At 44.0% G+C, this 21,250-nt stretch overlaps 1 protein-coding gene across 10 annotated transcripts; it reads right to left on the reverse strand.

Moving 5' to 3' along the window:
• Nucleotides 1-1,161: 1,161 nt before the first annotated feature.
• Lax1 (lymphocyte transmembrane adaptor 1) lies at nt 1,162-21,171 on the reverse strand. Of its 10 annotated transcripts, none has more exons than XM_047521715.1 (6): nt 21,070-21,171; nt 11,680-11,864; nt 7,722-7,831; nt 7,263-7,373; nt 6,672-6,751; nt 1,162-3,788 (listed from the first exon to the last, which is right to left on the reverse strand). In XM_047521715.1, exons 2-6 carry the CDS (start codon nt 11,766-11,768, stop codon nt 2,988-2,990), a joined length of 1,191 nt encoding a protein of 396 aa, XP_047377671.1. In that variant the 5' UTR covers nt 11,769-11,864; nt 21,070-21,171; the 3' UTR covers nt 1,162-2,987. The 10 variants fall into 10 exon arrangements, with proteins under 10 accessions (XP_047377671.1, XP_047377672.1, XP_047377670.1 ...); XM_047521716.1 differs by lacking the exon at nt 21,070-21,171 and adding an exon at nt 19,509-19,600; XM_047521714.1 differs by lacking the exon at nt 21,070-21,171 and adding an exon at nt 12,212-12,549.
• Nucleotides 21,172-21,250: the final 79 nt, after the last annotated feature.

The raw sequence follows: 21,250 nt of genomic DNA on the forward strand, positions 1-21,250 counted from the left end.
AGAATTAACACCCATGCACTACTGCTAACTAGAAATGTGGACATTTATGAATTTCATCAGTTTTTTGGATACAGTTTTCTTTCTGTTCAGGATACAATCCAAGACATCAGGTTGTATTCAGTCATCATGTCTCCTTATTCTCTTCTACTCTGTGACGTTTCCTCAGCTTTTAGGAGTTCCGGTCAGGCATTTGTACAATGTCAAATGATATTGGGTTTTCTGATGATAAGATTTGGGTTATGGATTTTGGGATGGTATTCTTGGGCATGTCAGAGGGCACATGATAACAACATGACTTATTACTGTGAACTGACCTTGGACACTTGGTTAAGGTTAATTTATTATTCTTCCCTTCCCATATTCTAGTCATATTAGAAAAGAGTCACTAAATCCAGGTCATACTGAAGGGGAGGAGAACTAAGGTCCAGGGGAAGAAGGAAATAATTTGTAAACATATATTAAAATCACCACAGTGATTTGAAGGAGTTTTTTTTTTTTTTTTGTCTCAAGGATTGAACCCAGGGACACTTAACCACTGAGTCACTGAGTCACGTCCCCAGTCCTTTTTTTGTATTTTATTTAGAGACAGGGTCTTACTGAGTTGCTTAGGGCCTCACTAAGTTGCTGAGGCTGGCTTTGAACTCGCAATCTTCCTGCCTCAGCCTCCCAAGCCACAGGGATTATAGGTGTGGGGCTTTGAGGATGACTTTTTGAGAAATGCAACTGTCTTTTTTCTCCTTGAAGTATTACTCAGTAATTTTAGTATTCATCAGTAGATTTGCCTGTAGCAATTATTTTGTGATATTTTAATGGAGATTTTTTCCATTTCCTTCATTCTACATATATTATGTGGAATTTATCTATAAAGAAGATGTCTACCTTTCCTCCATTTAATTTATTTATTCAACCTTGTTATGCATTTATGGATATTTATTTCATTCTTTGGATTACTAGTCAATATTATAATTATATATTTTTCTTGCTCAAATTGTTCCAGCTTTGTCTTTGGGAACTCTTTTAGTTGGATTTTTTGGGTCCCCCCCCCCCTTGGTAATGAGGATTGAACCAAGGAGTACCCCACCACTGAGCTACACCCACATCCCTTTTTATTTTTTATTTTGAGATAAGGTCTTGCTAAGTTGCCCAGGCTAACTTGGAATTTGCAATCCTCCTGAATCAGCCTCCTGAGTCTCTGGGATTTTAGGCATGGGCCACCATGGCTTTTATTTATTTTATTTTTACCTTCTCCCTCTCTCTCTTTCTTTCCTTTTCTATAAGGTTCACAAGCTCATCCCATATTTTCTCTGTCTCAGTCCTAGAACTAGTCACTTTTCCGAGGAACTTTGGTTCCTTTAGCTGGAGAACAGTAGTTTGAAACCAAGATCTGGGTGCTAAGTGTACTCATTGCTGCTGGGGTGTCATTACTTCTGGGTTCTCTTAATAGAACTAGGAAGCCCATGTTTGTATACTAGCCTATGTGTATACATTTATTTCTTTATATGGTTCTGTATCTATTTGCATACTTATTAAACAAGAGTTCAAGCTCATTGCCAACTCTAATGCAGCATCACAGGGTTCCTTCTAGCTTTCACTACTTAATTATCATGTCTTTCAGTGCCAGTGAGAAACCCATCTCTCCTTATCTACAATAGATTCATTTACTTGTACAACCCTAGTATACAAAGTAGTTTCAGAATTGCCAACCTGTACCTCTGCAAGACAATTTACCAACAATAACGCAGTGTTTGTGTACAGTTCTTTCTGTCTTTATCTTATAATTTCAGGTCAAAACTTTGTTTCCCAAGGTTAAGTTTAGTTTTTTTTTTTTTTTTAATCCCTTACTCCCTTCAATGAGGTTATGTCATACATTTGTTATACAATTAGATTCATTTGTCATACTCTGAGTTCCCGACAGCCTGATTATTATTTTTTAATTCACATAAATAAAAGTCCCTCTTCATGGTATCCACTTCTTTGTGTTTTGATAAATGTGTACAATTATAAACCCACCACCACAGTACCATGCAGAACAGTCTGTCACTCTAAAGATTCCCTTGTGCAAGTCCCATAGTGAACTCCTCCTTTCTCCACACCTAGCAACCACTGACATGTTTTTTATTCCTATAACTGCTTTTCTCGAATGTCCTACAAATGAAATTGTACAATATGTAGATCTCTAAGTCTAAGCCTCTTTCACTTAGCAAAATGGTTTGAGATTTGTCCATGTTGTTCTTTGAATCAATGGTTCATTCCTTTTTCTTGCTGAGTATGGACAGCTTCATATCCACTCATGGACTGAATATCCACAATTGGTTTATCTGTTCCCTCTGTTGAAGCACTTTTGGATTATTTCTAGTTTTTTGGCAATTATTAATGAAACTTCTATAAATAGTCATGTGTAGGTTTTTGAGTGAGTGTAAGTTTCCAATTCACTTGGATCAGTTTCTGGAAGTGCAATGGCTGTGTCCCATAACTAAATCCTTATAAGAAACTGCCAACAATTTTTCAAATAGTTGCTATGCTTTACAGTCACATTGGTGACAATGAGAATTCCCATTGATCTGCATCCTCACCAGCATTTTGTTGTCCACACTCTTTTTTGAAAACAACTTCCCCTATCCTTTAGGCCTCTGCCTGGATCACAAAATAATCTACACTCTTGCCACCTGCTGGTATGGGTGAAGGTGATTAGTGCTCTTCCTCTGTGTGCTAAGTACTCTCCTGCTTTTATTTCTTAACAGGCCAGTAAGGCAGTTCCAGCAAACATTCTTAGGTTGGCATGAGAGAAGAATTCCTTTCTGGATTTCCCAAACCTTTACCTTTGGGCAGCCTTTTAGCTTCCTGCTTCTTTCAGCCTCTCATTAAACTAACCAAGGAAATCCACTGACATACTAGGGTGGTCAAGGGTCTTCACTAGAGACTCTTCAGTGGTTGAGAAACCAACAGGACAGACCACTTCATGTGACTTTCCAGCTGGTTAATGGTATTCATTCACCAGGAGGGAGCTGAGTAGCAGGCTCCTGCTCCGGGTCGCTGCCTCCTAGCTTGGCAGTTAGCACATTCTCATAGTCATGAGGGTCTTCATTTGACATCTCTTCTTCATGCTTCATCTGACTGCTCTCACTCAGTATGGATGGCTGAAAAGCCATACAATATGCATTGGAATTCCTTGTGAGAGGATGGATGTCAGTCCCTGGACCATCTGTCCTTCCGTCTTTATGGCCTGTGTTTGAAGATGTCACTTCGTCCTCAGTCTGCTGCTGGCTTCCATTGGGATCTACTGGTGGGACATTCTCATAATCTCGGCAGCATTGAAAAACTACCCAGGGCAGTTCCTCTTGGAGGTCCTCGAGATCCAAACCTGTCATGTTGACGTAGTCATTTGAGGTCTGAGAAGAATCCTCCCCATCGCTGAGTGGATCACCGTCCTTAGTTCCTGGAGACCAAAAACTGGTACAGTCACTGGCATCCCCACAGGCTTCATGTCTTTTCTCAGTTAAGTCCAACTCCTGGGCACTTGGAAGAACAAACAGACTTTCAGGCAGGCTGTCGTTAGAAGTTAGAGTCTCAGCAATCTCTTCTGCCGGGGGGACATTGACGTAATCATTTGACTCCTCCGAAGAAGTGCTCGAGACGTCTCTGGACGCTCTGACATTGACGTAGTGTGTTGAGGGAGTGAGGTTCCTGCACATCTGAGGCACTGTGGCATTGTCATAGACACCAACTGCATAGCCCATGGCATGGACATGGGCCGTATGCCTCTGGAGGGTGATAGCTGCTTGGAAGGGCTGCGAGGAAGAAGAGAAAGTGACAGAATGGAAGCAGAAATATGGACCAAGTCTCTCTTCTACCACTACCGGGCTACCTAGTTCCTTCATTCATCCTCGGCCTTGGAGAAAAGCTCTCAGCTGGGGTCTCAGACTCAGCTGGGGTCTCAGACTGCAGGGCTCTAGCTGCCAGATGTGTACAAGTGAAGAGCAATTATGCAAATGTGATGACAAGCTGCAACTAGCTTTTGGCCATAGTGTGAGGGTTCAGTGGGAGGGGGAAGGAATGTCATAAACTAGAAAGGCCCTTGTCCCTGAGTCCCTAGATCACATTGAGAAGCAAGACAGCATGGGGACTACAGGTAAAAGCTTAGATTTGTGCTGAGTGAGTCTGACTACTTCATCTCATCACTCTTTGCCTTTATTTCCTAATTTATAAAACGAGACTCATCATCGTATCTACTTCATAAAGGTTTTTGTGAGAGATAAATGGATCAGTACATAGAAGGTGCTTAGAATAGCACACACACAACACTAAGAAATGCTTGCTATTATTTCTAAAGGGACACTGATACACAGATTCAGCTGCTCATTGCCATTTAGGGATCCTGGCCTGATATTTCCAGAACTTCTGAATTTTTGAAGAAAAGTTGGACATTTGGACTTTCAATCTATAATGTCTTCAATTTTTTTTGTGTGTGTGTTGGGGGGTTCAGGGATTGAACTCAGGGGCACTCAACCACTGAGTCACATCCCCAGTCCTATTTTGTATTTTATTTAGAGACAGGGTCTCACTGAGTTGCTTAGTGCCTCGCTTTTGCTGAGACTGGCTTTGAACTCTCATTCCTCCTGTCCCAGGGTCCCGAGCCGCTGGGATTATAGGTGTGTGCCACCATGCCTGGCTGTAATGTCTTCAGTTTTTAAATGTTGGTAACTAATTCAAAGTGTGCTTCAAATACTATAGAGTACAAACCAAACATATCTATGGGCCTAACACAGTTTGGATCTCAAGGCTTGGTGGCACACACCTATAATCCCAGAGATTCAGGGGGCCGAGGCGGGTTCTACGCCAGCTTTAGCAATTTAGTGAGACCCTCAGCAACTTAGCAAGATCCTGTCTCAAAATAAAAAAGATAATTAAAAAAAGGATTGGGGGATGGAGCTCAGGGGTAAAGCACCCTTGGATTCAATCCTTAGTACAAAAAAAAAAAAAAAAAAAGTTTGGGGATCTAAGCTCTAGATGCAAAATCCCCTTGGGAACGACCCGAGTCCTTGAATGACTTTGGCAAGGGAGTTTCCTCTGCACTGCCCTTTCTCAGCCACTCAGACTTGCTACCCAGGAAGTCTTACAGGCAGGAGTAGAGCCCAGTGAGTGAGAGGAGGAAGAGGAAGCAAAGCTGGTGACGTGGGGTGGCTGCAATGTGAACCTAAACTTCTTGGAGCCTGGGTGATGACAAGCTGAGTGACAACAGACTCTCCATCAGCAGCATCACTGCACTCACCCAAGGATGACCACAAAACCAGAGGGACAGGACTGGCTCTTTAACAAGCAAACAACATGTCTACGAAAATCAGGACCCTGATGTTCAAAGTAGCCCCAGTGTCTCTGGTTCCTCTGAATCAAACTGTCATTGAAATCGTCCTTGGGAGACACCTTCAGAACCAGATCATAAAACACACAGGACTATTGACGGGAATCCTAACACTCGTCTTATAACCTCAGTGGCTATTCCCATGATGATTTGAATGTGTCTCCCCAAGTCCATGTGTTGAAGTTTTTTATTGTTGTTGTTTTTTTTTTTTTTTTTTCGTACCAGGTATTGAACTCAGGGTCACTTAGCCACTGAGCCACATCCCCAGCCCTATTTTGTATTTTATTTTATTTAGGGACTATTTAGGGACAGGGTCTCACTGAGTTGCTAAGTGCCTTGCTTTTGCTGAATCTAGCTTTGAACTCATAATCCTCCTGCCTCAGCCTCCCAAGTCTCTGAGATTATAGGTGTGGACCACTTCGCCCAGCCCACGTATTGAAGTCTTAATCCCTGATGCAACCGTGTTGAGAGGTGGGACCTTTGAGAGGTGATTAATGCTGTTGTCATGGCGGGTTAGTTATCACAGAAGTGGGCTCCTGATAAATGGATGAGTTCTGCCCCTTTCTTTCTCTCTCTGGCTCTCCCTCATGAAGCTGTGATGCAGCAAGAAGGCCCTCACCAGATGCATCCTTGATTTTGGACTTCCCAGTCTCCAAAAGGGGAAGAAAAATTTTGGTTCATTAGAAATTATCCTAAATGGACCAAGATACCTTCATTTGATCCAACACTTTCTACAAGGGCTTCAGTGCTGAATGATTGACTTATGGAGATTTTTGCTATTGAGGATCATTGAGATAATTTGACACAAACTCTAGTAGTAATTCCCAGAGCTGGGTTTTAAGTGTTTTGAGTACCAACAGTGTTGTTGGTGCTCAAAATGATACCAACCACCAACATCTAACACTCATTTGGATGAACACATTACCACGTCTTTGTTTAAATAATCAATTTCAGTTGCACAGTACATACTGAATACTTGTGCCTTTCTTAAAACCCCAAGCACTTGCTCCTGTCTTTCTTAATTTTCTTCCTTTGCAGGAGGGAAGTCTGCAGTTGGTGTCTCAATTTATTAATAGGGCTGCAGGTGAGTGCCAGAGGACATGGTGTTTGTAGTGAAACCAGATCCGAGACCTGGGACTCATTCCCTTCAGTTCTTCTGCCAGAGACCTGTCACTGTCTCAAGGGGCTTGGCTTTTCACTTGACTTTTTTTTTTTTTTTTCTTCCAGTGCTGGGGATAAAACCAGGGCTTCCCACAGGCTGGGTGAGTGCCCTGCCATTGAGCTACACCCTGGTCTTTCACTTGGCTCTTACCATATGCTCCGTGCTGTCAGAGTTTCGGGACAGGAGGCTCTCAGCACTGAACATGCGGGTACTCCTTGGCTGATGTCTCCCTGAAATGACAGAGAATGCACCCTGAAGATAGTTAGCCAGTCTTCTGTGTGCCTGTCCCTGCCTGGTGGCTGAACTGGGTTTGTGTGGCACCTGGTATTTCCAGGTGGAGCCTGGTGCTGTGATGAGGGGGTCAGATCCATCAGGCTTAAGTGCTCTGAGACTTGGAAGCCTCCTTGGAAGCTCTTGCGGAGCACTCCTCCATCCCTACCTGTATAGCTGGCGCCAAGGTCTCCTTATGCAGGTCTTCCCCACACCTGCACACATGCGGCTTTCCTCTGCTGCCCTAACACAGGAAGAGCCGAGATCCCAAGCCCACATGACCCTTGCTCCCTTTTTAGACCTCTCCTGGCACCCACTTGGGGTGCAGCTTACAGTCTACCTAGCTCATTCTTCTTGGTGCTCTCTGCAGGGCAGAATGGCCTGGAAGCTTAGAGAAAGTTGCTTCCAGGTGCATTCTGGGAGCAGAAGTTCAGAGCATCAGGACTGCACCGATCGGAAGGAAAAACTTACCCAATTCTTCTTGCCGCTGAGGCAAGAGGTCATAAATATTTTTGGCTCGTTGTCTGGGCCGAGGCAGAGTGAGTGAGGGCATGGCAGTCACTGGGAGGTAAGGAACCCGCCCTGCAAGGCAGTGAGAGAGATGGCGGTCATGGTATGGGTCAACTCTGGGCACTCTTGGGGGCAAGATAGTCCCTGGAAATGTTCCCCACCCACACCAGGTGCATAAAAATATCTTTTTAGACTTGAGCTAGAATCTCCATTTGAGTTAAAGGAATAGGAAATTCATGGACAGAGGCAGAACGAGGATGGAACTGGCTGCAGGGGTCATGTTCTTCCCAGTGGCTCTGGGATCAGCAGGGCCATGCAGCTCAGGACATGAGGAGGTAAGGACAGAGGACTCCTTAGAGCCATGCCAGGCTGGAGGATTAGTCCTACTAGGTCTCAACTCAGGATAAAAAAGGAACTCACGCTTCTTCCGTTTGTTCCAGCTCCACAGGATGCAGGCAGCTGTGATGACCAGGAGGATGGTGAGGAGTCCCGCAAACCCAGAAAAAATGCTGCTGCTCTGAGCGTTGTCTCTAGGGGGAAAACCAAGTGCCATGCTCCGGCTGGCTGTGGGATGTGGGGAGGTGGGCAGAGAAAATGTTTCCTGCAGGAGTTAGAGTCCCAGGATTTGGAAGAGGAGCCCGAGCAAGGAAAGCTGTGGGGGAGCACACCCAGTGGTAGAAGAGTGGGTCATCTCTGAATAGCGACTACAAGGAGAGAGGGGACTTGGACAGGGCAGAAGAGAACCGTCCCCTCAGAATGCCTACCAAGTGCTAGAGGTTTGCATGGGAAACCTATTCACTCTTTAGAACAATCCTATCTTGCTTTGGGGCCAAGGAACCTGAGATTAAGACTCAGGAAAAGTAATTTGTCCAAGGTTACACAGGTAGGAAGGCCAGAGATGAAATGTGAGTCTAGGTATGCCAGGGGCCACAGATTTTGCTCTTTCCATTCTGCCACACTGTCCTCCCAACTTGCAAAATCAAATTCCTCTGCCCCTGCTTCTCCTCGTTCCCACTCCTCCTGGGTTCCTGGCTTGCTTGGAGGAGATTACCCAATTCACAATTAGGGAGTGGCTCTGTGACAGAGTCCAACTTGCATGAACTCGGGTAACTCCCAACTTGTGGAGCTGGTTTCCAGGCAACACCCGACTGTTGTGTGGAATTTAACCAATGCAAGTTCTGTACTACCTTGCAATTCCCTGGCAGGGCGGAGCCACGGGTCTGTTGCTTAGGTATTGAAATGCATGACTGTGCCTACTGAAACAGGAAGCAGCCAGTGGGGGTTACAGCAGAAATCAGTAACCGACCTGCCGTCGCCCCCAACATTAGAAACCAGGTTACTACCAGGGAAGGTTTTTGTCCTCTGAATTCTAAGCTAATCATCCAACTTCCTTTTCTTCCCCTGTCCCACGCTCCTGTTCCCCGTCCCCACCCCAGTGCTGGCCACTTGCTCCTCTTCCTCTGGTATTTCTCATCATCTGTGGCATGATCAGAAACCTTGGTGCCATCTTTTTTTTGGGGGGAGGGATACAGTGGCACTTAACTACTGAGCCATATCCCCAGTTCTTTTTAATATTTTATTTAGAGATAGGGCCTCACTAAGTTGCTGACGCTGGATTCGAACAGCTGTCCTCCTCTCTCAGCCTCCCAAGCAGCTAGGATTACAGGCGGACACTACCATGCCCAGCATCTTGGCACCATCCTTGACCGCTCTTTTTCTTTTATGCATACCTTCTATTTAACCAGCACGTTCTGTCTGCTTTACCCTGGGCATGGGCATCTACCCCAAACCCAGTCACCTCTTGTACCTCCTCTGCCTCCACCCTGGTCCAAGTCAGCAGGGGTTGCACATAGAACTTTTCAATAACTTTCCTAATGGCTCTCCTGGCTCTGCCTCCCATGTTCCACACATGAGTCAGCCTTAGAAGAAAGGCTACAGTCCCTACCCAGTAAGGACTTTATGGCTCTGTATAATCTAGCCTTTGCCTACCTTCTGATCTCATTTCCTGCTACTTTTCCTCTGACCTTGACCTCCAGGGCTCCTTGCTATTCCTTCCCATGCAAAGCATAGTACTGTCTCAGATCTGTCTCTCCCTCTCCCAGCTGTCTGCACAGCTTAGTCCCTCATCTCATTCAAGTCTCTTCTGAAATGAGACCTCCTCCGATAAGTCTTCCCTGGCCACACTGTTCCTTGAAATCTCCTTATCCTGCTCTATTTTTTTTCTTCAAAGCATTTATGACTGATTGATACTATTTGATATTCATTTGTTTATCTGTTTTTCATCTGACACTCCCACTTGACTATACGCTTCCGGAGGTCATGGACTTGTCTGTCCTGGTCACCTGGTGCCTTCAACAGTGCCTAGTACTGAGTAGGAGTCTGATGAAAATTTATTAAATGAGCAAGTGAGTGAAATGGTAAACAAATGAATGAATATAAAAAGTTTTGAGGGTGGTACCACCATTATGGAAAACAGTATGAAAGTTCTTTAAAAAATTAAAAATAGAGTGACCACACGATTCACCAATCCCACTGCTGGATATAGATCCAAAGTAAATGAAGTCAGTACAGCTGCATCCCAAGCTTGTTAGGAGGTGTCTACAGTCCCACGTTCACCACAGTGTTCTTCGCAATAGCCAAGGTTTGGAATCGATCTAAGTGCCCATCAGCAGAAGAATGGAAAAGGAAAGTGATATATATACACAATGGATACTAGTCAGTCTTAGAAAGGGAGAAAATTTTCCTTTGTGTCTATGTGGAAGAACTGGAAGGATATTTTACTAAGTGAAATACATCAGTCACAGAAAGACAAATGCTGTATGATCTCACTTATATGTGGAATCTAAAAAAGTGGAACTCACAGAAGCAGGGTAGAGTGGTGTTTATCAGGGGCTGTGGAAATGTTGAGCAAAGGATACGAAATTTCATTTAGATAGAAGGAATACGTTCAAGAGCTCTATCATATAACATGGTGTTGTTGAAAACAACGCATTGTACTCTTGAACACTGCTTAGAGTAGGTTTCAAGTGTTATCACATACACACAAAAAAGAAACAGTATGTAAAGTAAGGCATTCGCTACTTAGCCCAATTTATCTATTCCACAATGAATACATATTCCAGATCAACATGTTGTACACAAGAAATAGATACAATTTGTATTTGTCAATTGAAAAATAAAAACTAAGCTAAAAGAGAAGTAGTTTTGGATGGGTACTTCAGGCTTGTAAACAACTTTTACAAATTCATTCCTCATCAATGCCCATGTTCATCTGCCAGTAACAGGTGTTGGTTCTGATAAAATTTGTTTCCCCAAACTAAGCAATTTTAAAATTTATGACCCTTGGGTTTTATTTTTATCATAGCACTGAAATTTATACCTACCAGTACTGCTAAAGTTTCAATTCCCGATGGACCTTTTATTTTCATTGGTATGGGACTGAAAACATTAGCAATGGATTTACAACTGCAGTTAGTTCCATGAGATTTTTATATTCTAAAGTCATATCTTTATTACATCTATTGTTATGGGCCAGGCTATATGGGCAATAACCAGACAGACTCCATTTTACCCTGAGACTCCATGCCATGTAGGAAATGTTTCTCCTGTGGGAACACCCCGCCTCTGTACCTATGAACAGTTGCTTAGCATGGTAACATAAAGTGGCAATTCTTATACAATGTAAAATTGTTCTCTTTTTGCTTCCCATTTTTCTTGGACAATGTACCCTGTCAGAGAATGATTGTCTAGATATTAGTAACCATTCTTTAACTTGTACTCATCTAGGGTCTTGTTGACACACTTCCCCTTTTTCTTATGATTTTAGATCTCATGATGTTTGTTTGTAGTTTTGAATCATAGCAACAGCCACTTATGATTAATGTACCGACATGCTTTACTTATAGTAGAAAAGGTGTACTCTAACCCCTGGAGGGGGTCGAAGGGTGTAGACTTGCAACCTGCCCCTCTGTCCTGCCAACTGGCAGGTAAAAATGGTTCCATCTCCCCTGCTTTAAGATTGACTTGGCGATTTATTGGAATCTCACCATAACACTAATATTACATTTCCTATGTATTGGTTAGGTTTTAGGATCTAAAAACACATCCTTGGAACACTGGGCTTTTTGTTTCTACAGATTGGAGACAGAGATCAGGGTCTCAGAGAGGAGACCGGGCCAGGAAATACAACCAGCAATTTTTATTCACCCCTAACATCTCCTTTCTTTCTTTCCACCAGCTCTGAGCAAATGCTCTGAGTCCAAGTTTGGTGTTCTTAGTGGGCCTGAGCCCGTACTGCTGGGTTAAAGCCTCCTCAGATTGGACAGCCTTCTGACTAAAGCAGAGGAGAGTGGAATTCACCCCTGCCCCCATCACTCACCTTTCCTGGCTGCTGAGAGTCACCCGCAGAGTGCTGGGCTCCAAGGTCCTCCTGCTATCCGATAGGGTCGTCATACTGATGACATCCATTGTAGGACAACCTCTGAGACGCTCTCTGACTTGGACGCCTGTGCCTTTCCTCAATCATAACATGCTAGCCAAATGTCTACTGCTCTTCCCATGTTGCTGACTCCCAGGAGAAAAGACAAACTGGTTTGCACTTTGAATTTAAACACCACTCGGTGTTTTTTTAGAAAATATAAGAATGACAGAAATCCTTCTAATCTCTATGTCCTCCAAACGCTCCCTAACACACAACTTTACTCTCAAAATTTCCTCTTTTTAAATCTTTATTCACCAAAGTTCCTTGCCAAAAAAAAAAAAAAAAAGTCTTTGACTTTTCTTTCTTGAGATTTTAATCTTCCATTCTAGAATTTTCTTTTTCCTAAAAGACTCCCTGAAATGCTAGGCTGAGTAGACTCCACCTACCAAACAACAGGTTCGGTTCTACCTGGGGCAACTACAATGCTTACAGGAGGTGGGCTCTCATCCAGGAGCTGGTGTTCCCAGCGTGAGGCAACTCAGGGAGAGCGTCTGGCCTCTGCCTTCGGGTAGAGTCATGAGGGGCTCCAAGGGAGAAACTGCCAAGCGGCCCAGGAAAGGCTCCGTGAGAAACTCGTCATCCTCCACCCTCCAGAACCTCAGAGCGAAAACAGCAAACCACTTTGCCAGAATGGAAACACAGAGTCAGCCACAGGAAGCGACACCACCAATGTGCTAATGAGGCCCGGGGCACAGGAAATGCTGCCGATCTTCATAAGACAGAAGAAAACCCGTCCTCTGCCGCCGTTTCCCAGGCAGGCTTGCACGTGGTTAGAAATGGGGCGGGAGAGTCGGGGATGAGATTGTCCACCCTGGCTTCTGAGACATTTTATTCTGAGGATTTTATAAGCCTCTGGGGTCATCGTGCTTTTTCGTGGAGAAAGAACCCTGCGACGTGCTTTTAGAGAGAGCAGTGCAGATCTCGGGCACCTGCTTCCGTGTGTGTGGGTGAAGGGTGCAGGGGCACAGGCTTTAAAAATGGTTTTCCAGGCCATGTTGACAGTGCTGGTCTGTGTTTCATGCTTTGACAACCTCTGCTCGGGGTACTATCCCCCAAATGGAGGAGAACCTGGGCTAGCAGGGCCACTGGAGGCCATTTCTTCCACCCCTGCTCCCTCGAGGCCTGCGTCCGGGGCACCTGGCTGCTGACTCCCTCCAGCTAGCAGGGCTCTTCTGCAAACCAGCCCCAGCCCATCTCCGAGGGCAGGTGTTTCTCCCCAGGAGCTATCTGAAGTGCCCCAAGCTTTGAAGGTTGTTCAAAGGGAGAACCTTCTCATCTTCAAAAGAGCTTCATCTTAGGAAGGAGTCCCCTGGGACTGGCCTCTAAGACAGTTCCAAGGACGTGAAGAGCCTCTCTGATCCCACTTCCATAGGCAGGCAGATCCTCAGAAGGATGGTCACCACAGCTGTCTCCTTCCCCTCCCGGTGGGCATCAGGGTCCTCGGCTTCCCTATGCCACCCTGCCCTTCTGTGCTGCAGGCTCACAGGCCAGGGAGGTGACTGGCAGCCAGCTCTCCAGGGTACTCGGCCATCACAGGCCCTCACTGCCCTCCCTCCCAGGAGCCTGACCTGGCAGGAAACAGAGATGCCAGTCAGAACTGGTTCTAAGCTGGAAACTGGATCTCTCTCTCTCTCTCTCTGTTTTTCTATCTTTTTTTTTTTTTTTTTGACTGGGGATTGAAGCCAGGGCACTTTGCATCCCCAGCCCTTTTTACTTTTTATTTTAAGGCAGGTCTTGCTAAGTTGCTGAGGCTGGTCTGGAAACGGCCTCAGCCTCCTGAGGTGCTGCGATACAGGCGTGCGCCCCCCATGCCTGTCAGGAACCTGGGTCTCTGCTCACACCTCCTTTGGATCAGGTCTGAATAAGAACTAGGACTTCTGACAAGATCTATCGCCCTGGTGGCCAGTGGCTGGGGCCAGCAACCTGAGCCATTGCAATCAATGAGAGACAGTGTGTGAACTGGGAACTGGGAAGCTGATAAGGAAAAGGGCAGGTAGAACCAAACTGCAGAGCCCTGACTGCCATTTAAACAAGGAAAACCACGTGTTCGCAGCCCGTGCCGCTGCGTGCCGTCCCTTCAGGGCCTCGCTTCCTTCACCTGCCAGCCTGCCATCAGACCGGTCTCCCCTCTGGCCTCCCCTTCTCTTCTGTCCCACACCCGAGGAGCAGCCTCCTCAGAGGGGTCCTCTGCTGAGGCTGCCGTCAGGGCTCCAAGTTTCCACGTCCCTTCATCATCCTGCCCTCCTGTCCGTCCCCATGGCACAAATATCCGTCTAGCCAATACATTCAACTCTTAAAATAAAAAATTAAAAGGGCGGAGGATGTAGCTCAGTGGTAAAGCAGCCCTGGGCTCAATCCCGGGTACAAAACCAAAGCAAACAAACAAAAAAAAAACCCAAAAGCAGGTGTCCAGAAGATTCATCCAAACAGTGGAAGTAACACTCATTCCTAGGAAAGGGTGCACGTTTAAACCTGCATGCTCTAGTGCTTCTTTGTAGCCGTTTCTAATGATTTTAGGAGTTGCATGTAATGTGATTATAAAGTAGAAAGATTAGTTCTTTTTTTTTTTTTTTTTTAAACGAGGGATTGAACCCAGGAGCACTTAACAATTGAGCCACATCCCCAGCCACCCCCTCCCCACCCTTTAAAAAAATACTTTATTTTGAGATAGGGTCTTGCTAACTTGCTTAGGGCCTCACTAAATTGCTGAGGCTGTTTTTTTTTCTTTATTTGTTCTAATTAGTTGTACACGATCATACATAAACGGAGTATAATCTCTCATTTTTCTGATTGTACATATTGTAGGATCATATCTGTCATGCAGTCATATATGTACATGAGGTAATAATGTCTGTTTCACTCTACTGTCATTCCCTCCCCCACACCCCTTCCCCTCCCTTCACTTTCTACCTAATGTGAAGTAACTCTATTTTTCCCTTTTCCCTCCACCCTTATGGTGAATTATCATCCCCATATCAGAGAAAACATTCAACCTTTGGTTTTTTGGGTTTGACTGATTTCACTTAGCCTGATATTCTCTAACTCCATCCATTTACCAGCAAATGCCAGAATTTCATTCTTCTTTAAAGCTGAGTAATATTCCATTGTATATATCTACCACATCTTATTTATCCATTCATCTGTTGAAGGGCATCTAGGTTGGTTCCATAGTTTAGCTATTGTGAATTAAGCTGCTGTAAACATTGATGTGGCTGCGTCACTGTAGTGTGTTGATTTTAAGCTGACTTTGTACTTCTAGTTCTCCTGCCTCAGTCTCCTGAACCACTGGGATTACAGGTGTGAGCTACCACACCCAGCTTGAAAGATTGCTTTTAAGTAGACTCTGTATCCAGGTGAGCAAAGCCTTCTTATGGGGTTTGGGGACTATGTACTATCGTAATGATGCTGCTACCACAAAAAACCCGTCCCCTTAGGGAGGACAGAAGCACTGCATGAACAGTGTCAACCTGGGTTCAGATTGTCAATTACCAACTGGAGAATCTTGGAGGTCATCTACTCTTTTTAGGTTTTTCCTTGCATGTAAAATGACAGTAATAATAAAAACTCTCGTGTAATGCTGTTGTGAAAATCAATTGAACCAATGATGAAAAATGCTTAGCTTAAGACTTGGCATATAGAGAGTTTATTAAATGGGGGATACCGTGTTGTTATTATGACGTGGGTCTCATTAGTTTATACTTAAATGCTTAATGAACCGCCCCATTGGTGCCCTTGCTGGCCTGGTCCCCTCCTTGATGCTTTCCCTGCCTACCTCCCACGTGTTGCTTTCTCCTTTAAACACATATTTCTGGGACAGTACCCACTGCAGGCGCCAGGCACTGGGTTTAGCATCACGGCTGGCCAGCGCTCTGCATTTGATGTGGACTTGGATTATTGCCCCTTGGTACTCTGGGCCTTTGCACAAATTCCTTTTTTTTTTTTTTTTTTTTTTTTGTTTCCCACAAAGGAATTTGCAAGCTGTTTTTTTTTTTTTTTTTTTTTTTAGACTAGAGACTGTCTAGGTTAAATCTCTTAATTTATAGATTAGGAAATTGATTCTAGATGACTTAGCTATTTCATTTGTTAAAAGTAAAATTAGAACTCAGACCCAATTCAACACTCTTTTCACTACACCATATTTTTCTTTATGGAACATAAAGATGTATACAGTTCAAAATATATGTTGTTTTATCTGAAAGCCCCAAATACCTATTTATATCCTATTTTCCAATTTTGCAGTAGTAATTCATTTGGGGAATCATTTTCTGATATGTTTTTTTTTCTTTTTTTCTATTGTAAACAAATGGGATACATGTTGTTTCTCTGTTTGTACATGGAGTAAAGGCGTACCTGCAAACTGTTTTGTTAGGTAAAAATAAACATATTTGATTCTTCCTATTATCTAAGCATATAAATGTTGGTAACCAAAGAAGCTAGCCAGAACTAATGCTACCAATTCTATTTTTAACTCTCTTGCTAGGGCCTTTTTGTATTTTTGGAAGGTGTAGAAACTTTGTGGAACTAGCGATGAATCCCATTTTGCTAATTGTGTAGGTTAGACAAGAGATAATATTGACTGCTTTGCTTGTACAAGGTAGCCTACTAAGTAGCCTTTTGGAAGGTGGTAATGAAGAGAAATAAGCCTGTAAGGGCTTATAATGTAACTAGGACAGAGAGGAAGGAGAAAAGGAAAATTCTTGCTATGCATCTACAAGACCCTATGGTATATATTTTTCATGTTGTACTATTCAACAATCTTGTTGCAAACAATAGAACTTGATTTGGGCATTGTCTTTAAAAGGGAAAATTCATAACTAGTCTACTGAATCCAAGAAATCCAGAAAACTAGGTTTGGAAAATGAAGAGGAAATCAAGGAAATTTAAGCAGAAGAGGGTTGGTCCAGAATTCTCATTAACCTTGTGATGTTGAAACCTATTCTTGTAGTTCTAAGGCTACTGAGAAATCTCTGCCTCACTGCCATTCACCACTGTCCCAGGAAATAACCATTTTTTAAAAAAAATTTAGACTTTTTAAGTTTAATGAAAAAAAATGACAAGAAAGTGGAAATCCATTTAATAAAATATATCCAACAACCTAATCAATGATAAACAACATATAGTCAATTTAAAGAAAAAAAATTTTAAAGTTTTAATTTTAAACTTTTTAAAAAATTAAGAATTGTTCAAAGTTTTTTTTAAGAGTGTATCCTTAACTCTCGGTCTGTGCCTGTTAAAAAATATATATATTATATGTGTGTGTATATATATATATATATACATATATATATATATGTGTGTGTGTGTGTGTGTGTGTGTGTGTGTGTGTATGTATAGTTTTTTTAAAATCAGCTTGTGATGTAGATAATGGTGAGATTCACTGTTGTATATTCATATGACTGTCTCTATCCCATCTCTCCTCCCTTCCCTTTATTCCTCTTTGTTCCCTTTATTCCTCTTCTGATTTTACTTTTATTCTTTTTTTTTTTTTTTTTCCTTTCTCCTCCACTCTGCACAAATTCCTTTATTTTATCAGTGGTTTCTCTTTCTCTTGTAAAATCCCAAAAAAGTTGCACTTTGAAACTTTACTCTGATCATTTCTGGGTTTAGGGTCTTGAGGTGTTTTATTACTTTCTTCTTCAGACTTTGCTTGCATGATTACAAAGATCGAACATCATTTCTATTAAAAAATGGTTATTAAGAACCTATTATGGGGCTGGGGAGATAGCTCAGCTGGTAGAGTGTTCGCCTCGCAAGCACAAGGCCCTGAGTTCGATCCCCAGTACCGCAAAAAAAAAAAAAAAAAAAAAAGAACCTATTATGGGGGCTGGGGAGATAGCTCAGTCGGTAGAGTGCTTGCCTTGTAAGCACAAGGCCCTGGGTTCGATCCCCAGCACCCAAAAAAAAAAAAAAAAGAACCTATTATGTATGGTATTAACGTAGCAAGTTTTGAATTTTGAATAATAAGAATGAATTAAAATCCATAATTCATCAAATTTGAGTTGTTATTATAGGTAATGATTTTAATGATGCCATTTGAGAAATAAAAGAAAAAAAAAACATGTACACCTCAAAAAAATTTGTTATTAAGAGAAAAATGTGGCCCATAGGCCCCTCCCTTTGTGAGCCTCTGTGCCCCTCTCAAGATCTGGGCCTTCCTCTTCGGGGTCCCCATGGCACTGTGCTCAGCTTGTGGAGATTCCTGGCCCCCCGTGTCTGTCTCCTTTGAAGCCTTTGAAGCTCCAGGGCAGGGGCTGAGTTTCAGTGAGTGCCTCTCTGGCACCCAGCACAGTGCCTGACCCTAAGAGTCAGTCTGGCCCTCTGAGAAGTTCTCTTGGGCACTCCTTGCTGCTGTGAATTTGTGACCTGGATGTGTCATGGGGTGAGATATTGAGGACAAAACCAATGGTCAGTCATTTCCCTGCTCTGAACTCATCAAGCAGAGGAAAAAGGCCACCCTTGGAAGCCCTCATAGTGAGCTTGTGTTTGGTCTCCTTTGCCCTCTGGAAGTGTTAATAGCAGTTGTCATATTTCTGAACCAAAAAAAAAGGCCCAAATCGCCTTGTCTGAAAGACAACCCAATAGGCTTTATTTTTGAAGGTTTGGGGGCTGGGACAACCAGATCGGATGACAGAGAGCTTTCAGGGAGGCAACCCCACCCTACACTCCACTTCTTTGCCTGGGTCCCTGAGGCCTCTCCAGTCCAGACAAGTCTGAAGCAGAGAACAAAGGCAGCGCATACCTTGCTTTCAAGTTAAAGATTGGAGAGAGCAGGTGAGGACAGAACGTTACTCTTTTCTCTGCTCCCTACCCCCACGCCCCAGAGCCCCTGAGAAGACTATCTGGAAGTGAGGAATGTGACTGGACTAGGGGAAGTCTCCTTCCCGGGGAGGTGGGTTGGTGTTGAACTCTTTCCTTAATCCTGGTGCCCCAATGGCAGGGCTGCCTCTGCCTCCTTGGTCTCCTGGGGGTCTCTGTTTGCCAGCCTCCCAAATGTCCCTGGGGACCTACCAGCCAGAGTGCCGCTGAGGTGCATCCAGAGGAGCAAGACTTCCCCTCGTCAACCCATCCCTCCTGCAAGCCCAGCAGCTGAGGTTTGCTGACCTCAGGCCCTGGCAGGACACTAGGAGTCAGGTGGCAGCCACAGTGAGTCTCCTTGGAGGCAAGGAGGGCAGAAGGCCTGCGTGGGGACCAGAGAGCAGAGCGCGGGACAATGGGACACAAGGCCTGAAGGGGAAGGTGTGGTCAAGGTGGTTTTCTTCATGTCCTTCAGGTGTGAGCAAAATACTTCACTCACTAACTAGATATTACCTTGTGACCAGAGTGCCCCAAACAGGCTAGTGTGGCAGGCGCTGTGTTTTCACTTCGTTTTGGTTTTCTTTTTTTTTTTTTTAAGCCAGCATTTTCTTTTTGCTCCTTTGAGTCATAGGACGACAGCTCGATGAGGCTCGGACTTCCTTCCCCTTCTCTCCCCTTACTAAAGCTGATGCTGCCACGGTCTTTCCTTTCCCTCTATATCACAGTCACACAACTAGCAGCGTGACCCTGTAGAACTGTTAAGCTGGGTCATCGCAGTCCTTGGTTAAAACTCTCCAGTGAGTTTCTGTTTCATGAAAGCCAAACTTAAAATGACCCACAGGTTTAGAATTTATCTTTTTTGGTTTACCCCCAGCCTCCTTGCATGTCTTTAAACAAATCAAGTTCTCCTGTCTCAGGGCCTTTGCACCTACCATGCTCTGTGCCTGGAGTTCCTTTCAGTATGTACTTCCTAGCTCACTCTCTTACTTCCTCCAAATGACTTTCAGTGACATCCTCCTCTGACCTCTTTATTCTCATACATTGTGCTCCCTACTTCCTTTAACCTACCTTACTTTTCTTCCTAGTCCTTATCATTGCTTGACATGTCCTATAGTTCCTGTTTTTGTCTCTTCTCCATGAGACTAAATTGAAAGAGGTCAGGGACTTTGTTTTGTTTATCCTCAGTACATACGACGGTGTCCGGCACAGTAAATATTATACTTGTTAACTTAATGAGCAGACTAATATCCACTGGGGAGGAGACCAGAGCATAAAAATGACCAAGAGGAATCTCAGAACTAGGTGAGTGCAAGCTGGTTTAGTGCTGATTTCAATGGAGAAAAGGAAAGAAGCATATTACGCTGTAAGGTATGTAGCAATTGTCTTTGTTGTAAATACCAGGGGCTCAGCCTGAAGTGAAGTCTGCCCCCACGTGTCCCTGCATGCAGCAGGGTTCAATACACACTCAGTTATGCTACATTCCAGGGGAGATAAAGCAACGAAAGAAATTCCATTTAGACACTCCCCAGTGGTATTAACCCAAACTAGATGCTAGAGTGTCGCAGTTGGAATGACCCTGAGGTCACGCAGTAGACGAGCAGGAGTCAGGATTATACCAGGCCTTCTAATTCCCAGGCCAGGTTCTATGCACCTTACTCCACTGAGACATCTTGTTTCTCCTCTCTAACTTTGGCATTCCTTTGGCAAAATTTTTGGATTGCCAAACCATTCCAACAAAGCAGATTTTTTTTTCTTTTTCTTTTTTTTAGTACCTAAAACTGAACCCAGGGGCACTAACCACTGAGCAACACCTCCAGTCCTTTTTTTAAAAAAAATTTTATTTGACACAGGGTCTTTAAGTTGCTTAGGGCCTCACTAAGTTGCTGAGGCTGGCTTTGAACTTGCCATTCTCCTGCCTAAGCCCCCGGAGTTGCTAGGATTACAGGTGTGTGCCACCGGGTCAGGCCGAGAACAATTTTCAAGAGGTGCTATTTTTGTCAAACACCTCTAGGCCCTTGCTTGTCTCTAAGGAGTCTTTTTCTCATCTTCACAGTGTAATTTGAAAATCACCCATGTAGTCTGATGGTCTTGTAGAGATGGAATGTACCTGGGAAGAGGCAGGTTGAGAACAGGGCGTTTGCTTCCTGCTTTGTTCTCTGTCAAGCATCAGAACATTGTTTCATCTCTGATTTTAATGTTTCACTTCCTTTACCAAAGGGTGAGCAGAAATATAGCCAAACACTTTCCTACCTGGTCAGCAGCATCTTAGTTCAAAGGTTTGACAGGGAAGATGCAGGGATTCCTGCCTCAAATGAAAGGTTTTGGATGACCACAGCTGCATTGGTTTTCCTCTTAGGCATGACTGAAGGCAGTTGATGGTTCCTCCCATCTTCCCTCCCCAACCTTACTTCCTCTTTCAAATAAGTTTTGATATATACTTACCTTAAACAGCCCTAAGGGGCTGGGGCTGTAGCTCAGTGGTAGAGCACTTACCTAGCATGTGTGAGGCCTGAGATCTAGAGTTTTAAAACACTTGTCAGTCTTCCAATGTAGTATTCCTGTGTCTAGCACAGCAAGAAATCTCAACCTACCCAGGTGGGATGGCGCATGCCTATAATCCCAGCTAGGCTGAGGCAGGAGGATCACAAGTTCAAGATCAGTGAGACTCTGTCTC

This window comes from Sciurus carolinensis, chromosome 12 (genome assembly GCF_902686445.1).
Source record: "Sciurus carolinensis chromosome 12, mSciCar1.2, whole genome shotgun sequence".
NCBI classification, from domain to species: Eukaryota; Metazoa; Chordata; class Mammalia; order Rodentia; family Sciuridae; genus Sciurus; species Sciurus carolinensis.

Coding starts and splice junctions, on each gene's coding strand:
- Lax1 (XM_047521712.1), bottom strand. CDS start 8,250: ATGGAAAGAGCAAAATCTGTGGCCCCTGGCATACCTAGACTCACATTT. Junction 7,866..8,180: donor TCTCTGGCCTTCCTACCTGT/GTAACCTTGGAC, acceptor CACATCCCACAG/CCAGCCGGAGCATGGCACTT. Junction 7,374..7,721: donor CTGGAACAAACGGAAGAAGC/GTGAGTTCCTTT, acceptor ACTGCCTTGCAG/GGCGGGTTCCTTACCTCCCA.